At 47.1% G+C, this 20,619-nt stretch overlaps 1 protein-coding gene across 1 annotated transcript in view; it reads left to right on the top strand.

The window, feature by feature from the left end:
* TMEM94 (transmembrane protein 94) overlaps positions 1-20,382 on the top strand; it is a 45,947-nt gene extending 25,565 nt beyond the window's left edge. The window contains exons 13-31 of the mRNA XM_009279641.2: positions 137-346; positions 514-829; positions 1,576-1,749; positions 5,027-5,129; positions 6,382-6,599; positions 7,844-8,025; positions 8,226-8,364; positions 8,997-9,112; positions 11,538-11,637; positions 13,131-13,239; positions 13,791-13,980; positions 14,537-14,614; positions 15,019-15,104; positions 15,671-15,752; positions 16,073-16,227; positions 16,561-16,655; positions 17,853-17,946; positions 18,197-18,367; positions 19,203-20,382. Of these exons, the coding sequence (XP_009277916.1) occupies positions 137-346; positions 514-829; positions 1,576-1,749; positions 5,027-5,129; positions 6,382-6,599; positions 7,844-8,025; positions 8,226-8,364; positions 8,997-9,112; positions 11,538-11,637; positions 13,131-13,239; positions 13,791-13,980; positions 14,537-14,614; positions 15,019-15,104; positions 15,671-15,752; positions 16,073-16,227; positions 16,561-16,655; positions 17,853-17,946; positions 18,197-18,367; positions 19,203-19,275 (2,691 nt within the window). The 3' untranslated portion in view covers positions 19,276-20,382. The remainder of the gene's footprint in view (positions 1-136; positions 347-513; positions 830-1,575; positions 1,750-5,026; positions 5,130-6,381; positions 6,600-7,843; positions 8,026-8,225; positions 8,365-8,996; positions 9,113-11,537; positions 11,638-13,130; positions 13,240-13,790; positions 13,981-14,536; positions 14,615-15,018; positions 15,105-15,670; positions 15,753-16,072; positions 16,228-16,560; positions 16,656-17,852; positions 17,947-18,196; positions 18,368-19,202) is intronic.
* The last annotated feature ends 237 nt before the right edge of the window (positions 20,383-20,619 follow it).

Here is a 20,619-nt window from a genome sequence, read left to right as displayed (position 1 = left end):
AATTCTTTGCTTAAAAGATAAAGAAGCAGCAAGGATGAGATCCTCTTCTACGGGAGTCCTAAAGCAGCCTGTGAATCAGTAGTGGCTCATGTTCAACCACTAAATCACCACTGTTCATTCTGTTGGTCTCTTGCAGCCCCATGAAAGAGATGCTTTGCTCTCTGGCCCCCTGGCAGACACAGTCCACATGACCAATGAGCAAGAGAGGAACAACTGGTCTAGTGACCCTCCAAAGGCTCCCGATGCCCATGCCCACCGAAAGCCAAACAGCAGAAGCAAACATCCCTCTGGGTCCAATGTGAGTTTTAGCAAGGATACGGAGGGTGGAGAGGAGGAACATACTCAGGTAAGACATACTGAAGGGGCACACAATTAGTCTTTTGTGGAGCTATAAGACAGACTTAAACCCGTAGAGTCTCCCCTCTTGGGAATTTAATTGGGAATTCCCTGTGGATTCTAGGCTCAAGCTGTGTTCATTGTAACCAATTAGAATTTTCCTGTCTGTTGGACCAGGTTGTTGGTGACAGTGAGGTGTTGGCTTGTGAGGCTGAAGACTTTGTGTGTGACTACCACCTTGAGATGCTTAGCCTGTCCCAAGACCAGCAGAATCCCTCCTGCATCCAGTTTGATGACTCCAACTGGCAGATGCACTTGAATTCCCTCAAGCCTCTGGGCCTGAATGTGCTGCTCAACCTCTGCAATGCCAGTGTGACAGAGTGTCTGTGCCGCTTCTCTGACCACCTCTGTAACATTGCCCTCCAGGAAACTCACAATGCCGTGCTGCCTGTCCATGTGCCCTGGGGCCTCTGTGAGCTTGCCAGGCTAATAGGTAAGGAGAAGTTGGATGAGCGGACACAGAGAAATCAGAGCTGTCAATAGTCACTTAATCCTTAGAGAGCACAAGAAAAATGTTTCCCCAGTCCTGGTTGCTGAGAAGGTGGAATTACAGAGCTGACTGTTGTTGTTCGGTTGCCAAAAGAGTCTATTAAAGAGATTGCTTTTGGCAAGTTCTGACATGATAGACACTATCAAAGGAACAAAAGTCATCAAGGAAATTTCCAGCCAGTCCTGGCTAGGCTTGGTATTCTTCTGGCTTAAGTATGCCAATCTCGTCAGGAGACAAAGAATAGCTGCTAATGGACAGATAGCTGTCCTGTCTTTACAGTAATGCTTTATCAGGAGTTTGGGTATAAATGATGTGAGGTACCTCAGCTCATTTTATAGATGGGAAAACCGAGGCATAGGGGAGGTAAGAGGTTAGAGGCAACACTAGGATTAAAATCTGGAAACTCTTGAACTCACTTCTGTGCCTGTCCTTCAATGTCACAGTTCCTGTCTTCTATGAACCAGAAGCATGAAAGCTGTAATTACTAATAACATCTAGTCCTTCTGAACATTTTTCATCATAGATCTTGAGCCATCTTGGTGTAGATGCACAGTGAGCACAGCTCACCTACCTATTGCTGGGGAGGTGTCAAAAGAGCGCAGGCAAAATGAGCGCAGGAGCAGGAGAGAGGACCTTTCTTTTGCTTTGGGTAGAGCCTAATTTTTCTCCTCCTTATGTTCACGTTTCAGGTTTCACACCAGGTGCTAAAGATCTTTTCAAGCAGGAGAACTATTTGGCCTTGTACCGCTTGCCAAGTGATGAGATGGTTAAGGAAACAATCCTGGGGAAGCTTTCATCGATCACCAAGAGAAGACCACCCCTGAGCCACATGATTAACCTGTTCGTGAAGGACACCACTACCAGTAAGGCTGCTCCTTTCTTTGGGCATCCACTTGGTATGGGAGGATCTTTTCCACAGGGAGCATAGAAAATGTCAGACTGGAATAGTCTGGAGTCCCTGTGGGGTGATAGCCTTGCTCTGCCTATGGCCAGTACAGATATGCTCAACAAACCTTAGTGATCAGTGCTATGGCATACTGAGGGGGGGAGGAATTCTTCGCAGCTCTGGCTCAGTCCAGAATCATAAATAACTTTTAAAATTTATCTTAGATAGCACATAGTAAACCTATTTTCTGGGACCAAATGGCAGTGCAGAGCAAGGTGGAGGTTTTACTGGGTTTTGAATAGACTTCATTATGGTAGTGAAACTGATACTGCACAGGGTTGAATATTACTCAGGGTTTTCGCTAGTGATGCTCATCCTTCTGATAACCCAAATCATAAATCATTATCTTAGTGAGTTGTCTAGTATATTATATTGCATACTCTATTTCTATATTGCATACTAATAAGAAATCACAGAAATCCCATGCAAACTCATGGTGACGATGAATACAACACCTGAAGCCATGCTGACTTCTCCACTCCTTCTACTCCTTCCTATTCTAATAGGAATGGGTTAGGATGGAAAGGATGTACAGCTGGGCACCATGAGGTCTTAAAGCACCTCAGCAAGATTTAACAGCTTGCCTGTCTCAGAGCTCTTAGTCTCTTCATAATACCTTAAATCGACTGAACTTGGCTCTCTGGAGTTGAAATATGTTCAATATTGAATCTGAAATATGATTATTATGCTGGCCAGATATTTACCAGGTAAACTGTCTTCTCTTGCCCCATTCTTCTTAAATTTGTATCTTAATCTGGGGAGGAGCTTTTTCATTTGTCCTGATTGCTGCTATCTTGCCTTTGTGAGCAAGGATTTTTCTGATGCTGAGATTCTTAGTGTAGGGAAAAACCTTTAATGTTGCCTCATTTCAACTCCTTATCCTCATTTTTAAATGGTTTAGTTTAGAGGCTGGAGCTCAGACGAATACATGTGTGACCTGGATTATGCTGTCTAGAGTAAATTCTAAGAGGAATTTTGCCAGTGGGGTTAGTTAACCATTGGAACACCTCTTACGTGATAGTCTTGTCCCTTGAAACTTTCTAAAATGTGTACAGCCAGAAATAATGGATTATGCAGATAATATTGGGTGAAATCAAATGGCTCTGTTTATGCAGAAGAGTCAGACCAGATGTTCATAACTAACCTCTCTTGATACATTAGTTGTGAATAAATCTTGGAATCTACCCACTGCCATGACGTGCTGAAGTCAAAGGGAGATACATAATAAATTATACAGCTGTAGCAGAAATAGGAGGTAGCTTATCGGTATGTTCCCTTGCTATTCCATTGAAATATGTGTCTTGCCATCTGGCAGTGTTCATCCCAAATCCATAGTAACCACATGGAAATGAGGGGCTCACCGGCGTCTTCAGTGGAGTAAAATGGCTTGATACCACCTCTGTTTTCCCTTGCTATAGCTGCACTCTTTGATTCCTTTCGCTCTGTCTCACTGGCTCAACTCCAGCAGCTTGGTTCTTCCTAACGAGTCCCAGCAGTCATGAATGGCTAGTCATACTCCCTGTCCTATTTGTTAGTTTTCTCCCTTCTGCCAGAGAAATCCTGACCTTCAAGTTCATGATTTAGGAAGGGAGGAGGCTGAGCTAACCTTACTGGCAATGACAGCTGAATGAACTCCTTCCAGTTTATGGTGTGTGCTGTCACTGTCATTTACCCCTTAGAAGGGTTGTTGTATGGGATGCTGATGATACTGAATGGAAAATGGATTGCAATTGCTGTCAGGCGTGAACGTAGATATGTGTGTGCGTGTGGTCATTTGCAAGCTCTTGCTCTGTGTCCAGAGCATAGATTTTGCATGAATCAATAAAGAATTCTTGTTCCCTCTTTCCTAGCAAGGACTATCTGACTGTAGGAGCAAGGTGGGAAGGATTAGGTGTTTATACAATAAAATTAACCAGAGCTCTGCACAAGTACTCCTTTGTGTCCCTGAAAGAGGCTCCTTCTTTCACACACAGCTCCTGTTCGTCTTGGAGGTTTGTTATGCTGATAAACTTGGTGTGTGATGACTATTTATAGCAGAAAGCAGAGAGCTGCTATGTTTTGGAAAATCCTCCGGTGTTCCTGAAGGTCCCTGCCTGGTTTGTGCGAGTGCATATTCTTGGCTCTTGATTTCACCAGCTAGCGTGAGCATTTGCAATCAGCAACAATGCCTGCAAGAAGCCTTTGGGCTCATTTTTCCTGGCAGTGATATTTTTTCATTAGATCAGCTTTGAAGCTGTTGGGGGCAAAGTCACAGAGCAGCTGGAGGAGGGAACCTAGACAGTGAAGTCTACGTGCGTGCAATGTTAATGTATCAGTGCTAATGAAAGGGAGCAGGAAGTGTGGAGGGGGAGGCAACCTCGCATCCTTTAACTTGCGTCCTGTGCCTGGGACCTGCATCAGACAAGTGACATCATACACCTTTGGGAAACACTTTTTAACACCCCTGTCTACAAGAGGGAATGAACGATTTTAAGTCTCTATTAAAGAGTAAAATAGTGTGTGTGGGGGGGGGAGGAACCAGGACAAGCTGTGGTGTCCATTGATTTTCAGTTCTTCCCTGATCACAACACGAGTTATTTTTTTAGTCTGTTGTGTTGAACGTTTGACCCATCCTGATTTAACATGTTTTCAGGACCCTTTGTGAAACAGGCTGCTATCTAACGGGTCACACTGTTAAATTATCTTCTGCTACTTGAATGGACAGTATTCAAGAATAGCTCTTACCCTTTAGATCCACGCCTGGCCTAAAATTGCATGCACTTTCCAATGTAGGCAGACTTTGATCCCCATAGGCTCATCACTGGTGCTTGTACTCTCATGAGAAAAGGCACACAGGAGTATATTTTCTTCTGCTCTGTTGGATACAGGAGCAAGATATTATCCCACCTTCTGTAGAAGCAGGATTGTTACACAGTGTAAGGGGAGAATAGGAACTGACTACGTGGCTCACATTTTATCACAGCCTTGTTTGAACTCACGGTAGGACAAATAGCAGCTGAATACATATCATCCAGTCTTGAATAATTTCTCGATGGAGACTGAAGACTTTCAACAGAGGAAAGGGGATATCTGGAGTGCATCAAGGCAGTTTGCAGGAATGCTTGCTCTTAACAAATAAGGGAGCAGTTGGTATGATATCCCTTTCCTGGGAGCCTGTATGTGTGATGCTGACTCGTTATTCTCCTACACTTCAGGCACTGAGCAGATGTTTTCTCATGGGACAGCTGACATCATCCTCGAGGCCTGCACAGACTTTTGGGACGGTACCGATATCTATCCCCTCTCTGGCTCTGACAGGTGGGCAGCTTTGTCATTTGGTGCATTCAGGAGCTCCAGATAAATTGCAGAGGGAACCAGGTCACTCTCTGTTAAAATTCCCTTTACTGATGCTTGTTAAGCTATTTAATAGAAGCTTCAAGTAGGTTATGAACATGAGCCATCTCTGCTTATAATTAATTGTTATAATTATAGCAATGTAAGAGATTAGATAGCAACAAGCAATCTGTTGGGACTGTAAGACTAAGCCACTTCTTACTGTATCTGTTAACATATTAGCCTCTTATAAGTGGACTCTGACTGTACTATGTAGTAGGACTGTGAATTATAATCAGGTCATATGCTGGTGGCAGAGAATTATTTTTGTTGTTCAAGACAAATGCCTTGTCTTACATGAAATGCTAAGTGATCAATTCTACCTGCTGTTGACAGATTCAAACCAGTCCACCACAATACATCACACCCTTTTAGTCCTGCTGCAATATCTGACAGTGTCTGTTGCATTTTCATCTATAGGCTAAATTTCTGTTCCTGCTAGCAGAGCAGACCAATAATGTTTAGTTTCATTGAATAGCAGCACATTGTTCTTCTAAGTCTGCTTATCCTCAGGTGTAAGAAAACTACCACTGGTCCTTTTTGGAATATTTATCATCTTAACAGCCAATGAAAAATCCCATGTATAGTCTAATTTGTTACCTTTTTGGGTTCAACATAGAGAAAGAACTTTACACTATTCCAGTGACTGAATATTGACTAAACGGAGACTTCACATACAGCTCCTGGGACCCACACTCTAAAAGGGGATAGGAGAAAAGTCTGTTACTGTAACTGTCTCTGCCATAGATACTATTGTCAGAGTTGTCAGTTCCTTCCTTGGTGTTTATCTCCCTACAGATAAATTCTCTCTGATGAATTAAGCTTCTGCTGTCATGCAGTGAACTTCCTTGGAGTCATCTGGCAGCCATATAGAGCATATTATATTAATAAGTGTATTCAAAGAGTACTGTGTTCATACTCGTCAATCTGTCTGATGAGCAAACAGAAACATTCACCACTGCCCTTGTTGGAATATGTGATTTTTGTTGTCCTGTAGTGCCTGCAGCTTAGAGAATGCAGAAACAGTAAGGAAAGGCTTTTTCAGAGTCTCTGACCATTCCTCATGGAATACATTTTTCCAAATACCCAATTGGTGATTTCTACATTGAACTACAGTGTACGTTGTCAGAAATATGGCACGTTTCTGCTAACTTTGTTTTTTGTCTCTTCCGCATAGGAAGAAGGTCTTAGATTTCTACCAGCGAGCCTGCCTCTCAGGATACTGTTCTGCCTTTGCATACAAGCCAATGCATTGTGCCTTGTCCTCCCAACTCAATGGCAAGTGCATAGAACTGGTGCAGGTCCCTGGGCAGAGTGCTATCTTCACATGCTGTGATCTCCCTGGGACGACCCCCATCAAACAGAGCAGTCGGAGGAATAGCTGGAGCTCAGATGGTATGTGTCTTCTGTGCTGTCTATAATAAGGTCTGCTGGTGGGCCAGGTGCTTGCTTTCTGATCAGTCTAGAGCTGTAAGAACATTGTTATTCAGAGTAGCAGATGGAAACTGAGAACTAAGGGTTTCTGAAGTAGATGCATTTCCAGAGGAAGTAATGATGTAGCAGCTGGTGGGTATGTTTCTAGTTAAGTTATTGAAGCTTGCAGAAAAATTCCTCCGCTTGTGGGAAGTCTGTTTCTTAAAGCAGGCAGCTGAGAGTCAAGACTTCTGGGTATTTCGGTACTTGGTTTGCTGTTTGTCTAATTTTATGGAAATCACATATGTTGGGTTTTTGAAAAGAATTAATGTATGGTGGTATGCGACTATTCTCCCTTGATGGATTTTGTTGCTGTGCTGAAGGAACTGATTGCCACTAAGCGAATTGTACCTCTCCTCCAGAACAGCAATGGAAACTGAGAAACAAGCACATACCATTACATAGCCTCCAGGAGGCTTTTTTAGAAAACCAGTCTTAATCTCTTTCTGTCTTGGTCTCCCATTCTGTAAAATGTGAATAATAGGGTTTCCAACAGCTGGGAGGCAGTTGTGACTGAGTGTTTTCAAAACACTTTTCAGTCCCACCTGTGGCAAGCTTTGTAACTGTGTGAAGTGTTTTATTATTTTGTTCCTCATGCTACTGCAGCTCCCATTCACCACAGGCTGATCTGGTGATGGTGAAGGAACCCTGTCAAAGAGCCTTTGCAGGCTTTTTGGGAGTGTCTGCAATGTCACTGGAGGGAACATGATCCAGTTCCTTTGCATCAGCCTCTCATACTCTGATGCCACTCTGCCTCAGCCAGGCTCAACATGTTGTTTAAGCACAGTATGATGTGTTTAAAATGCACATGTGAACATTATGCAGCATATGCCCTTTACCTTTCTGCCCCAGTTCCTTGTGACTGATCCCTGTCTTCTGTTTTGTCTTTTTCCTTTCCATGCTCGCTGTTTCACGCTTGTATTCTTGGTCGCATATGTGGCGATGTCCTGAAACTGCTTCTGTGATGGGGTATGCTGGGACAAATGGATGTCTTTTCATCTTTCCTCCTGTATATGTGTGTGTGTATATCTGCATATTTCTGTGTATCTGGGTACTACGTCCTTGGGTGTTATCTTGGTGGCCTCTCCCACCATGTGTGCTGTTGTCTGATGCACATGTGGCCCCTTGTGTCTCAATGTGATTGCGTGTTGTTTGCATGCCTGAAGAAGGGATTGGGGAAGTGATGGAGAAGGAAGACTGTATCCAGGCTCTGAGCGGACAGATCTTCATGGGAATGGTCTCATCTCAGTATCAGGCCCGTCTTGACATTGTCCGCCTCATTGATGGATTGGTCAATGCCTGCATTCGTTTTGTCTACTTCTCCCTGGAAGATGAGCTCAAAAGCAAGGTAAACTGTCTTTGCTGAACTCCCTGAACTTGCATGTCCCCTGGTTGTTTAACTGGACAGTTTAGCTCCAGTGCAATCTAAGGTTAATCTGATTCAGCTAGCTAATGGGTCCAAAAGGTACCTACGCTCCAATATGGCATTGATCTGCAATACTCCAGCCTGGACAGCTACACTAAAATCTTTTGTCTGCTCACCTACAGGTGTTTGCTGAGAAGATGGGTCTTGAGACTGGCTGGAATTGCCACATATCTTTAACGCCTAATGGTGATGTGCCTGGCTCAGAGATCCCTCCCTCTAGCCCCAGTCATGCTGGCTCTTTGCACGATGATCTACATCAGGGTGAGAGAACTGCACCTAAGCCACTTTGAATGCCACGTGTTTCCTGGATGGTTCTTTTAAACCCATTCATAGGTTCCTGTGTCCTCACCAGATACCTGATCCTTCAGATCTTTGAGCACAAAACTGGATGGGCCTGAGGTGTGTGTGTGTGAGCAAGAGCGCCTTACATTTATAGCCTTTCTACCCAGTCAGTACTGCAGTTGTTGGAAACAAACATCCTTCTGTGCACCAGCTGCCATGATTTTACAACTGCTCATTAGTGCTTTTGGTTCTTGCTGGGGCCCTGGTCAAGCCACTGAGGGTCTCTTGCCTGTGCATGACTCTTTTTTCTTACTTCAAGTGGGATTTCTTTACTCTCTTCTTCCCCTAGAAGAAGAAAGAGAGCGGAACAGATAAACTATTGTGTCTCAAAAGAGCAGAGACTAGGTGCACGTATCTACCTCTGAGCAGATTAGTCATCTAAAAATACTGCATTTTAGATGACTGAGTGGGATCTAAGTGTTGCTAACCTAGAAAATCAGGCCTCACATTTCCTGGCGTCTGCAGCACCATGTGAATATACCATGTGGGTGGCACAGGGGTAGCAGAGGCAGGTTTGTGCTTATTGTTTATGCTGCTTCTCTCTGCTCCAGTTTCTCGAGATGATGTGGAGGGGCTTCTGCTGATGGAAGAGGAAGGGCACTCAGATCTCATCAGTTTTCAGCCAACAGACAGCGATATCCCCAGCTTCCTGGAGGACTGTAACAGGGTGAGGCCCCCTTTCCCTACACACCTTGTGCTGTTGTCACGGTCAGCAGTATCACCTCATTACTCCCAGAGGGAATTCCTCTTCAAAGGATATTGATTGACAGGTTTGTGCTGGGAGTCCTGATTTCCCCCACCTTCTTCCAGCTTGGTATCTAGAGCCTGGGAAGTTTGGGATTCTCTCAGTTAATCACTTTTGCTGAACAGGTCTTTTCTTTGGAGTTTAGGAATGGAGATGACAATACATGGCGTAGCCTTGAGAGCCGCATCTCAGTCTGTCTGAGTCCCCTTCCCGTGTGCCGGGCAGGGAGTGGGAACATCCCCACATTCCATGCAGACAGAAGAAACTTTGTCTCTTCTCCAACTGTGAGCCATGGCTGGTGCTGCCCAGTAGTCAGAGTGCGGGAAAAGCTCTTCATGCCGGTTGACGGTTGGACTCGATGATCTTAGAGGTCTTTTCCAACCTCAATGATTCTATGATCTTTAGGACATACATTTTCATTTGTCTCAAAAAAGGTTAATCTGATTCAGCTAGCTAATGGGTCCAAAAGGTACCTACGCTCCAATATGGCATTGATCTGCAATACTCCAGCCTGGACAGCTACACTAAAATCTTTTGTCTGCTCACCTACAGGTGTTTGCTGAGAAGATGGGTCTTGAGACTGGCTGGAATTGCCACATATCTTTAACGCCTAATGGTGATGTGCCTGGCTCAGAGATCCCTCCCTCTAGCCCCAGTCATGCTGGCTCTTTGCACGATGATCTACATCAGGGTGAGAGAACTGCACCTAAGCCACTTTGAATGCCACGTGTTTCCTGGATGGTTCTTTTAAACCCATTCATAGGTTCCTGTGTCCTCACCAGATACCTGATCCTTCAGATCTTTGAGCACAAAACTGGATGGGCCTGAGGTGTGTGTGTGTGAGCAAGAGCGCCTTACATTTATAGCCTTTCTACCCAGTCAGTACTGCAGTTGTTGGAAACAAACATCCTTCTGTGCACCAGCTGCCATGATTTTACAACTGCTCATTAGTGCTTTTGGTTCTTGCTGGGGCCCTGGTCAAGCCACTGAGGGTCTCTTGCCTGTGCATGACTCTTTTTTCTTACTTCAAGTGGGATTTCTTTACTCTCTTCTTCCCCTAGAAGAAGAAAGAGAGCGGAACAGATAAACTATTGTGTCTCAAAAGAGCAGAGACTAGGTGCACGTATCTACCTCTGAGCAGATTAGTCATCTAAAAATACTGCATTTTAGATGACTGAGTGGGATCTAAGTGTTGCTAACCTAGAAAATCAGGCCTCACATTTCCTGGCGTCTGCAGCACCATGTGAATATACCATGTGGGTGGCACAGGGGTAGCAGAGGCAGGTTTGTGCTTATTGTTTATGCTGCTTCTCTCTGCTCCAGTTTCTCGAGATGATGTGGAGGGGCTTCTGCTGATGGAAGAGGAAGGGCACTCAGATCTCATCAGTTTTCAGCCAACAGACAGCGATATCCCCAGCTTCCTGGAGGACTGTAACAGGGTGAGGCCCCCTTTCCCTACACACCTTGTGCTGTTGTCACGGTCAGCAGTATCACCTCATTACTCCCAGAGGGAATTCCTCTTCAAAGGATATTGATTGACAGGTTTGTGCTGGGAGTCCTGATTTCCCCCACCTTCTTCCAGCTTGGTATCTAGAGCCTGGGAAGTTTGGGATTCTCTCAGTTAATCACTTTTGCTGAACAGGTCTTTTCTTTGGAGTTTAGGAATGGAGATGACAATACATGGCGTAGCCTTGAGAGCCGCATCTCAGTCTGTCTGAGTCCCCTTCCCGTGTGCCGGGCAGGGAGTGGGAACATCCCCACATTCCATGCAGACAGAAGAAACTTTGTCTCTTCTCCAACTGTGAGCCATGGCTGGTGCTGCCCAGTAGTCAGAGTGCGGGAAAAGCTCTTCATGCCTCATAAAGAACTCAGACGTGCTCAGCAGAGGTTACAGGAATATCAGAGATAGATGTAGATTTAAAAAAAAAAAACAATAAACCTATTAGACCTGATTTTAGAAAGCAAGAACCCTTCCCTTGCTGTGTGTTGATATGGCTGCAATTGAAACGGATCTAGTTGCTGGGAGACTGCACATAGTCTCTGACTAGATTCTCCACACAGGTAACAAGTTCTTAGAAATCCTTGAGCACAGGTTTATCATGCTGATCTTACAAACCATGAGGGTGAGCACAGACAGCTTGGTGTGTCAGTGTAGAACTTTAGCAGAAGACTTTTTACAGTGGCTTGGGAAAGCCAGCTTCTGTCTGCTGGGACATCAATTTGTATCTGATCTTGAAGTTGCATAATTCTGGGAATCATAATTCTCATTTTAGCAGTTCCCTCTGAAATGCCTCTCCCTCACACACACGTGCACTCCTCTGCTTAGTGTCTTCTTTCTCTTTTTCAGGCCAAACTCCCACGGGGGATCCACCAGGTGAGACCTCACCTGCAGAACATAGACAACGTGCCTTTGCTGGTGCCCCTCTTCACAGACTGTACCGCAGAGAGTAAGTGGCACAGAGCCTGGGTCTGTCCTCCTATTGCCCATGAATACCTTCCCCATCCATTTGCTCTGGCTCATCTGGGTGTGGACATGGGTGAAGGGAAGGGGATACAGTCCAGAAATCTAGAAGGGCATTTTGATATTAATGACCCTCTACTGCTACCTGTGGGAAGCCAGATGTTAACTTTGTTTTAATGCAACTGTTCCCTAGCTACAGAGTTGGGCTAAGAACCACTCCTTTCAATTTGCATCCGTAAGAGACACAAAAGCAAACATCCAAAATGCTTCTGCCTTTTTTTATTAAATAAGCATTATCAGTGTGCTAGGAGACTTTGATCTCTGCTCACAACCCTTGCTGCCTTATATAACTTGGAAATCACTTCCCAGAAGTGTTTTCCTCTGGCAGTTGCTGTTAACACCTCCTCCTGCTTTGCAGAGTTTTTGATTGCAGAGACCAGAAAGGACAAAATTTCTTTATCTCTCTGAGTGATACTATTTTATCTAAGAAAGGGGCTGAGTGCTCAGCTGGCTAATACCTGTCCAGTCTACAGTAAAAGTGCTAAGCATCATTATAATTCGGCATTTTAGGTACCTCTGGGCACAGTTTACAGTGCCAGTGAGAACCAGTTACAGCCCAGTCTGCCTAAGCATTCAGTGCCCAGTAGATTTCCTCTCTCTTTTTGACAGAAGTGGCAGTTCCCCACTTCATCTAACCCCTCGCTGAGCTGCAGATCTGGGTGAACCAGTCATTTAGATAAGTTGTTTACACAGGAATCTGCAGATGGTGGGTTTGTTTTGGTTTGGTTTTTTTTTTGCCTGGAGCATTCTAGAAAATTCCTATACACACAGAGCACTGTGCACAGGGCTACAGAATAAAAATTGGATCAAACACCAGCTTTGATTTAGAGGCCCCAGGAGGATGTTGATAAAAAGATTGATGAAGGCTAGAGGTAGTGGTGGGAGTGCAGGAACAGGGGCTGGCTCTGAGTATGGCTGAGTATGGCACTGGTTTTGGAGCAGTTTGTTATATTCCCTCTGTTCCTTTAGACTTGGAACAGTAGCAATGTGCTGCTGAGCAGAATTTAAAATTGTGTATTTATTTTAGGCTTGAATTATTTAGATTTATTTAATTTCTGCTGTTTTCTAACAAGACCATTTGATGCTGAAGCCATCTTGTATTATATACTGAGGCTATACCTACAGCTCTGGTCTGAGAGAGATGTGCTAGAGATGCAAATCTCTGTGTCACGGTTCTGTGAATCACAGCTCAGTTCCTGCAGGAGGCAGGTATACAGAGCACTTGGACTGCAATTAATTAGCTATCTAATTGTGTACTTTGACTTTGGATCTCACTATACATAACTGATGAATATCAGTTGGGGTAATTTTAAAAGATATGACTGCTTGTTATCCAGACTGGAAAGGGTGTGTGAAACACTGCATCTTTGTGTGCATAATGAGATAATGCACTGTGTTTCTCCTTCTGTCCCTTTGCAGCCATGTGTGAGATGATCAAGATCATGCAGGAGTATGGGGAGGTGACTTGCTGTCTGGGAAGCTCTGCCAACCTGCGGAATAGTTGCCTCTTCCTGCAGAGTGATATCAGGTGGGGCAGGATCCAGACTCCTCCAGCTGCCTTTGCCTTGAGCTTAGCGAGTGCCCAGCCATGGGTCACACCAGACCTGTGGATTGTACAGGGTGATGCTCACAATTGTTCTGTCCATTATTAGCTGCATTTGTCTTCATAAGAAATATTTGGGTGGTATTGGGTGGGATGATTACCTAGATCCCTTGACACACACAGATATTTCCATCTTTGAAAGGAAGCTGTTACTCTTGCATGCTGAACTACTGTGTACCAACTGGCATTACAGATGCTTCTCATTGGGTGAAAGAGTGGAAATGCCCCTCTGGATCAACCAATTTGATGACTTTGAGCCACAAACCCAAATATGCTTATTTATTTCTCTGGGAATAACTGAAAGTCTAGGGAGATTGATCCTAAATTCATGTCACAGCTCAGGACTTCTGTACCAGTGAGGTAGATAGAGGTGGCGTGGCACAGCACAGCATGACTTTACAAGCTGGACTGCAGTGAAACATAGTTTCTCCTCTGGGATGAGGACTTTTGCTAATCCTTCTGTGTTGTCCTTGCAGTATAGCACTGGACCCTCTCTATCCATCTCGCTGCTCCTGGGAGACTTTTGGCTATGCCACCAGCACCACCATGACTCATGTCTCTGATGAGCTCACCCCGCTGCAGCTCTCAGGGCAACTCAACAGCCTGCCTTGCTCCATGTCCTTCCGCCAAGAAGAGAGTACTAGTATTATCAGGCTTATAGAGCAGGTAAGCCAGGCATATCCCCTCTCTAGTACTCACCCCTCTGCCTGCAGCTCACAAAGAGCAAATCCAGGAGCTGATGTGAGCATTCTTGTTGAGTTGCCTGCAGTAAGCTGCCAGCATTAGCTTTGCTTGTGTCTCCTGTCCTGTGTCCAGGAAGCACAACAGAAATACTACCTGCCTGGCCCTACCGGTCCAAGGTGTAGGAGATGGTTTAGGAATGGTGCCTTGTGGCAACAGGACATGAATATTGTTCAACTGGATAAAGTATAAACTTGCAGAGATCCCCAGCCAGACAACAATGCAGTGCTAGGGAGAATTGTTATCCCAGAAAAGCCAGGAGGTTTAAACAAACTTACCCCTTGGCTAAATTCCGCCTTTCCGTCACAACCGCTACACCTAGGCAGGAGACCTTCCCCTTTTGCTTACAATGTGTCCAGATCCTCTCCCTTCCCACTTCCCCTGCAGACCACAGGTTTTGCCCCTGCCTGCCAATAATTGCTCTTGGCTGGTAACTGCTCACATCACAGTGAGGGCTCTGAGGGCTTGTGCTTCCTTCCAGGCCAGGCATGCAACATATGGGATCCGCAAGTGTTTCCTCTTCCTGCTGCAGTGCCAGCTGACCTTGGTGGTCATTCAGGTGAGTCCTGGCCTGGCTGAGCATTAGCTCAGACGATGGGAGCGCTAGCATGGATATGGGTGGCTGCTGTGGGGCAGCCTTGCAAGAGAGGAAGGTGGCCTTCAGTCAGGTTTACACAGCATGTTTGGGGAAGTTACAGACATGTCATGAGACCGTGTGATCTCAGCCTACGTTGACCCTTCTCCCTGACCCTCCTACAGAGGTTTCTTTCTAGCCCCTTTTTCCCTGGAGAAAAGCATCCCCTGCAGCACCTGCCCCAGCAACCCTGAACATGTGGAGAGGCTGTGCAGTGGCAGCCTAGTTACCAGCTCATCCTAGTGCTTTGTGGGAGGACGGTGGCATCTTGGATAACAATACTGTCCTAGCACTGCTCACACTATTCACTCTGGATTGTTCCTGTCCAGTTCCTCTCCTGCCTGGTGCAGCTGCCCCCCATCCTCAGTACCACAGACATTGTGTGGCTCTCCTGTTTCTGCTACCCACTGCTCAGGTGAGTCTATCAGACAGGGTGGAATCTTCTGCCTCCCACCCACAGGATGCACAGACCAGTCCCCCAGCCTCACTGTGTCCAGATTAAAAGAAAGCCGACATCACCCGCAGCATGCTAAGGCAGCTGCAAAGATTATTCCAAGCACCTGCTTTGACAAGGTGCTTGGAAACACAGACAGGAGCATTTGTGTACTGCTGTGTTACCCTTGCCTGCTGTCTGAGAGCTGCTATGAATCTTGTGGCTTGAACCTCCAGCTGAAAATCATTTCTAATCCTGATACTGTTGCGCTGGCTGGAGTGCGATGGAGAGCCTAGGGTGTCAGCCAGAGGCCAAGGTACCATGGGTGGGTTTTTCCCCATCACACATTTGGAGGTCACCTCTCTCCCTGTCTGCACCTGCCATGAATGACACCTTTTACAGTATATGCTTACAGCAGTGGCCAGATAAGTGCCAATGCTCCAAGCAGTCTGAGGAGGTTATTTGGGTTCAAATGTTAGACACAGACAAAAAAGCAATAGTTCTGGTGCCTGAACTTGTTAGCAAGAGACTAACTTACCTTTCTCCAGCATTTCGCTCCTGGGCAAGCCTCCCCACAGCTCCATCATGACCATGGCAACAGGAAAAAACTTGACTTCCATTCCTAAGAAGGTAGGTAACCCATCAAATTAAAATTGTTCACACATTTTTCTCTTCTACTTTGTCCCAGTGTTGATGCATTGCTGAGGCCCTGTGCCTTCCCAGCTCCCTTGGTAAATTGATCCATGGTATGAGCCATGCTATTCAAAGCCTGGCGTGGACAGGAAGGGAATCCCTTAGTGCCAGCATGCCCACAGGGCAGATCCACAGTGCAGCATCTTATCTGTACTACAGCTTGTCTCTTGCAGCCACTGATTCCCTGATGGTTCGTGCAGGGGAGGTTGGGCCAATGACATGCCCACGTCATCCTCCTGCCTCTCCCTTATTCACAGACTCAGCATTACTTCCTGTTCTGCTTCCTGCTGAAATTCAGCCTGACCATCTGCTCCTGCCTCATCTGCTTCGGGTTCACACTGCATGAGTCCTGCAAAGAGGTGAACACTACCAGCCTCAATCTCACAGTGTGCTCTTCCATCATGCTGCACAGGTGAGGAACTGAGCCTGGCACACACCCCCCTCACCCTGCAGGGCCTGTTGCTCTTGCCCTTCCCAGGTAGGACTGATTCCCCTCTAACAAACTTCAGACTCTTGCATGATCCTGCTATAATGGCTATACAGAGGGCTGGGTGCTCTCCCTATAGCCTTGGCAATTGCATCTTTGGGGTACTTGCTCACTGTTGCCTCCTGGTACTAGGACAGCCTGACTCCAAGCTCACACTTAGTTCTCTCAGCTATCAGAGGAGGACGTGGCCCTGGTGGGAACAGGTCAGACAGTAAGTCCCCACTGTTGACTTCTTTCCTGTGTCCTCTCATTTACTAGCAATGCTGATGGTGCTCCTGACTGGTTTGGGACATTTTCCAATGCTCTTCTTGTAGCCCAGAAGCTCACAGCTGGCCTGATTGTTTTACACACAGGTAAGTCCCTGTTCCCAGACCCCTCTTCCCCACTCTGCGGGGAAACTTGCATCCTTTGCCTCTTTCTTTGCTCCCTATGCCAGAGCACAAACTCCCTGGTAGAAGCAGACACTGCAGTGGTCTCTCAGCACAGGCATAAAGCCCCTTGTCTTACTAAAGACTGCCCTAACAGATTAAAGACAGCACCTTCAGAGCTGATTCTGCCTTCTACCAGCCTGGTGAAGTGCTGACTCCTTTCCAGTCTCACCAGAAGAGCAGCATCCCTCTTTGCCTTCTTGCAAATCAGCTAGCAGCATCCTGCAGCTCTCCAAAAATATTCCCTGCCTCAGAAGTCCTTTATATGCCTGCTGCCATTTTGTGAAGCACCCCATTTCCTTCCCCAAAACAGCACTGGTGCAGCTGTGACTACCCTGGAGCTGGAAGCCTTTTTAAACCCTCTGGAGGGGCGGGGAGCCAGCCCCTGGCTGACCCTCATCACCTGCGCATGATTGCCTGGCAGAGTAGGTCCAGCTGCTCTCTGATGACCTTAAAGGGTCTCTGCTCCCTTTCCACCATGTCATGTGGTGCTGTGCCTTGGTGCCAGGCAGAGCATTGCATGTTGAGATGTGTGGGGTGTCCAGGCCAACAGAAACGCTTCCTGATTTGAGAGGCAGCCCTGCTTTGGAGAGAGGTAGTGTGCATTACTGTTTTTTGTCCTTCAGATCACTGAGGCTAGGCAGGGATGCTCTGCCTGGCAGGTGGGAAATGCTGTTCTGAAGAGCCCAAGCAAAAGCTAAGCAAATGCTCTGTCCTGTGCAGACAGCTCTGGGTCTCTGGCTAAATATCTTTCTCTAGGCTGGAGCTTTCCACTGGTGCAGGCCTGCAGTGACCCAGAGACAAGGGCACCCCCACTGCGCCCCGTTCCCTAGTTCTGGTCCTTTGCCTGATCTGCTTTAGCATGCCAGGCTGCGAACCAACCTTGGCATCCCCACAGTGAGTAATCCTGTGCAGTACTACTACTGCACTCCCCACCGCCCTGCATATTTGGGGACTTGGAATTGCTGTGGGGAGTCTGGTCTGAAAGGACCTTGAATGAAAGGTTGGTTTCAGGAACATAAACCCCATGTGCCTTTTGGAGTAATAGCTGTTTGTGTATATTGTAAAGTGTTTTATCTCTGTGTGATGCTAAATAACCCCCTCTTCCATTTGTCCCCATAGTGTTCATATCCATCACCCATGTCCATCGCACCAAGCCATTGTGGAAGAAGAGCCCCCTCTCCAACCGGTGGTGGACGCTCACTGTGGCTGTTGTGTGAGTATCCCCAGGCCCTGATGAGGCACTCCAGAACGCTGGAGGAAGGAGGGCTCTAGACCTGCTCCAGCACCAGTTTGCTGGTGCTGAGGAAAATGATAGTATGTGGCAATTGTTCCTCACTGTTGAATTGGTGAAGGGTCTCTGTTGTGAACTCAGGAGTGTTACACCTGGGCCTGAACCCTGATCTGCAGATCCTGGGAAGCTTGTTAGCTCTGCTGAGATTTGCTTTGTCTGTTTATGATCTTAGATTGCTGGGGCAAGTGGCACAGACTGTGCTGGACCTGAAACTCTGGGAAAACCTCAATTCTTCATTGACCTTTAACCACGTTTCCATCTCCCCTGTCTCATGGCTTCTGGGTTTTCTTTCCTTGGTCCTTGTGGTTATCATCAATGAGATTGTCAAGCTGCATGAAATCAGGTATGGGGGTAGTAGGGAAGGTGGGGAGAAAGGGCTGGAGCCTCACTCCAGCCTGGCCTTGAGAAAAATTATGCACAGTGGGGTGGGGGAATAAAAAGGAAAAGATGATTGCATTGTGTAAATCACCTGGCTATTGTGTGCAAGCTCATGTTCCACCTCTCAGAGAGGAAGCGCAGGGGAGGAAAGAGGGTCAGGGAAGGGCAGTGGCAGTGATTGGGAGCAGGAAGGGAGACCAAAATTTCCTTATCTCAAACCAGTGGGAGGGAGACAGCCAAGGTCTATAAAATACCAGTATGGAATTGGAGAGGGCTGTTCTCTCCATCTTGTCCCATGAGGACAGAGAGGCATTGAATCACAGCAGAGGAAATACGTCTTCACACAGTGCCTGGACTGTGGGACTCATTTTCACGGGAAGTGGCTGAAGCCAAGAATTAGTAACAGGCAAAGTGACTGGCTGTTCTTCCTAGCACAGGGAGCAGCTGGAGCTGGGAGTTAACGCTAATAAGCATTGATTCAGGAAATGGGTTGGTGAGGAAAAGCAGCGGGGATTACAGGGAACCCTGATGGGGACAGAGCTGCTGTCTCTGTTCCTGGGAAGGATTTCGGGACCTTTCTCTGCTGTGTCTGGTGACTCTGGAGATGGGACTTGACTGGATGGGGTAGGACTGAGACCATGGGTTGCTCTCTGGATTTGATTCCCCTCCCAGGGTACCACAGGGCCCAGGCCAGGGTCTTCCCTGCTTCTTGGGGCTGTGCAGCTCAGGAATCACCATGGGGCAGCCTTGCTTGCCTTTCACCCCTCCACATGCTGACTCCTTTCTTCTGCCTTCTCCAGGGTCCGGGTCCGTTACCAAAAGAGGCAGAAGTTGCAGTTTGAAACAAAGCTGGGGATGAATTCACCATTTTAAACACTCCCAGCTTGAGTTCCCTGGAGCCAAGGCCACATAGCCGCATCCTGCACTGGGAGTGGCTGCACCAAAGGATCAGGGATTTTTCCCTCACACATGCAAACCAGACAGCCTCCTTGCAAAACTACATCAGCACCTTCCTGGGGGCCTCAGGCAGGGCACTGCTATCCGGATCCCCCAGCAGGTATGCAGTCCCTCCCTAGCCTGCTAGGGTACTCTCAAGGGAGCCTACAAGCTCTAGTGGCTGTTCAGGCTGCTCTTCCTTTATTTATTTGTTACTAGAAGTTTTTGGTAGTATCATGGTGATGCTGAAATGAAGTGACTCCTTCCCCCTGTGTGAGCAGATGGGTTTCCTAGACCTGGCAGGAGAATCTGGGCCCAGCAGGGGAGACATAGGGCTGCTGAAGCAAGAGATCTCTATTGAAAGTCATTTTGTTTTTCCATCTCTGCATGCTCACCTGATGTGTGTGTGCATGCCTGTGCATGCCCTCACCCACCTCCCTGTCCCTGTGTCCTGGGGCAAAGGAGCCAACTCTCTTGCAGCTCCAGGAGTGCTGGGTGCCAGGTGAGGACTGGAGCTCACTTTCCCAAGGGTACACTGGGAAGGGTCTCTGGCAGGGTGCTGGGAAAGCCCCTGCGATGGCCAGGTTGTGCCAGGCCTGCCCTCTAGCGTTGTTGCTGTAGCCATATGCCGGCTGTTGAGTGCTTCAAAAGAGGGATGAGACAGGGCTTTAAGAAAAGCTGTCTGCATTTGACCCTGGTGATCTGGTGCAGAGGGCAGTTCTGCCTGCCTGCAGGGAGTCAGCATGGCTCAGCTTCCTCCAGCCCTATTGAACCAGCTCTCATCTGCTTTAACAACCCCCAGAGAGATTTATAACTGTCCTCATTTTTGTGATTCGAATTGCTGTTCTGCTTCAGTAAAATGCCTGCTTGAGAGGGCCATAGCTAGAAATAAAACCTGAGACCTGCCTATCCTGCCGTGGAGGGAGGGGGACATCTTTCCAGGCAGGATGTCTGCATCTTGCAGTTGTGACTAGCATGGAGCTGGTGGACGGCTCCTTCTCCAGTCCTGGGATTGTGCTGCATCTGGTACTTGCTCTCCAAGGCACAGGACCTGACCAGGTGTGGCTGGGCCGCCGCCGGGGCCCGGCCCCCCCCCCCCCCGCCCCCTCATGTGTTTAGAAGTCTCTCCCCTCCATGCTGCTGCCCTCACATCTGTTCCCTGTTTTTATGGAGGTCTCTTCTTCATTTGACTGGGGGAAACCTTCCCCTGAGGGCTGCTGCAAACCAGAATTTGCCCCAATGTGGCACACATGCTCTTGAGACCTGAACAGACCCGAGCTG

This window comes from Aptenodytes forsteri, unplaced genomic scaffold, assembly GCF_000699145.1.
Source record: "Aptenodytes forsteri isolate BGI_AS27 unplaced genomic scaffold, ASM69914v1 Scaffold563, whole genome shotgun sequence".
In the NCBI taxonomy this organism is placed as follows: Eukaryota; Metazoa; Chordata; class Aves; order Sphenisciformes; family Spheniscidae; genus Aptenodytes; species Aptenodytes forsteri.
This window is presented reverse-complemented; position numbering and strand designations above follow the sequence as displayed.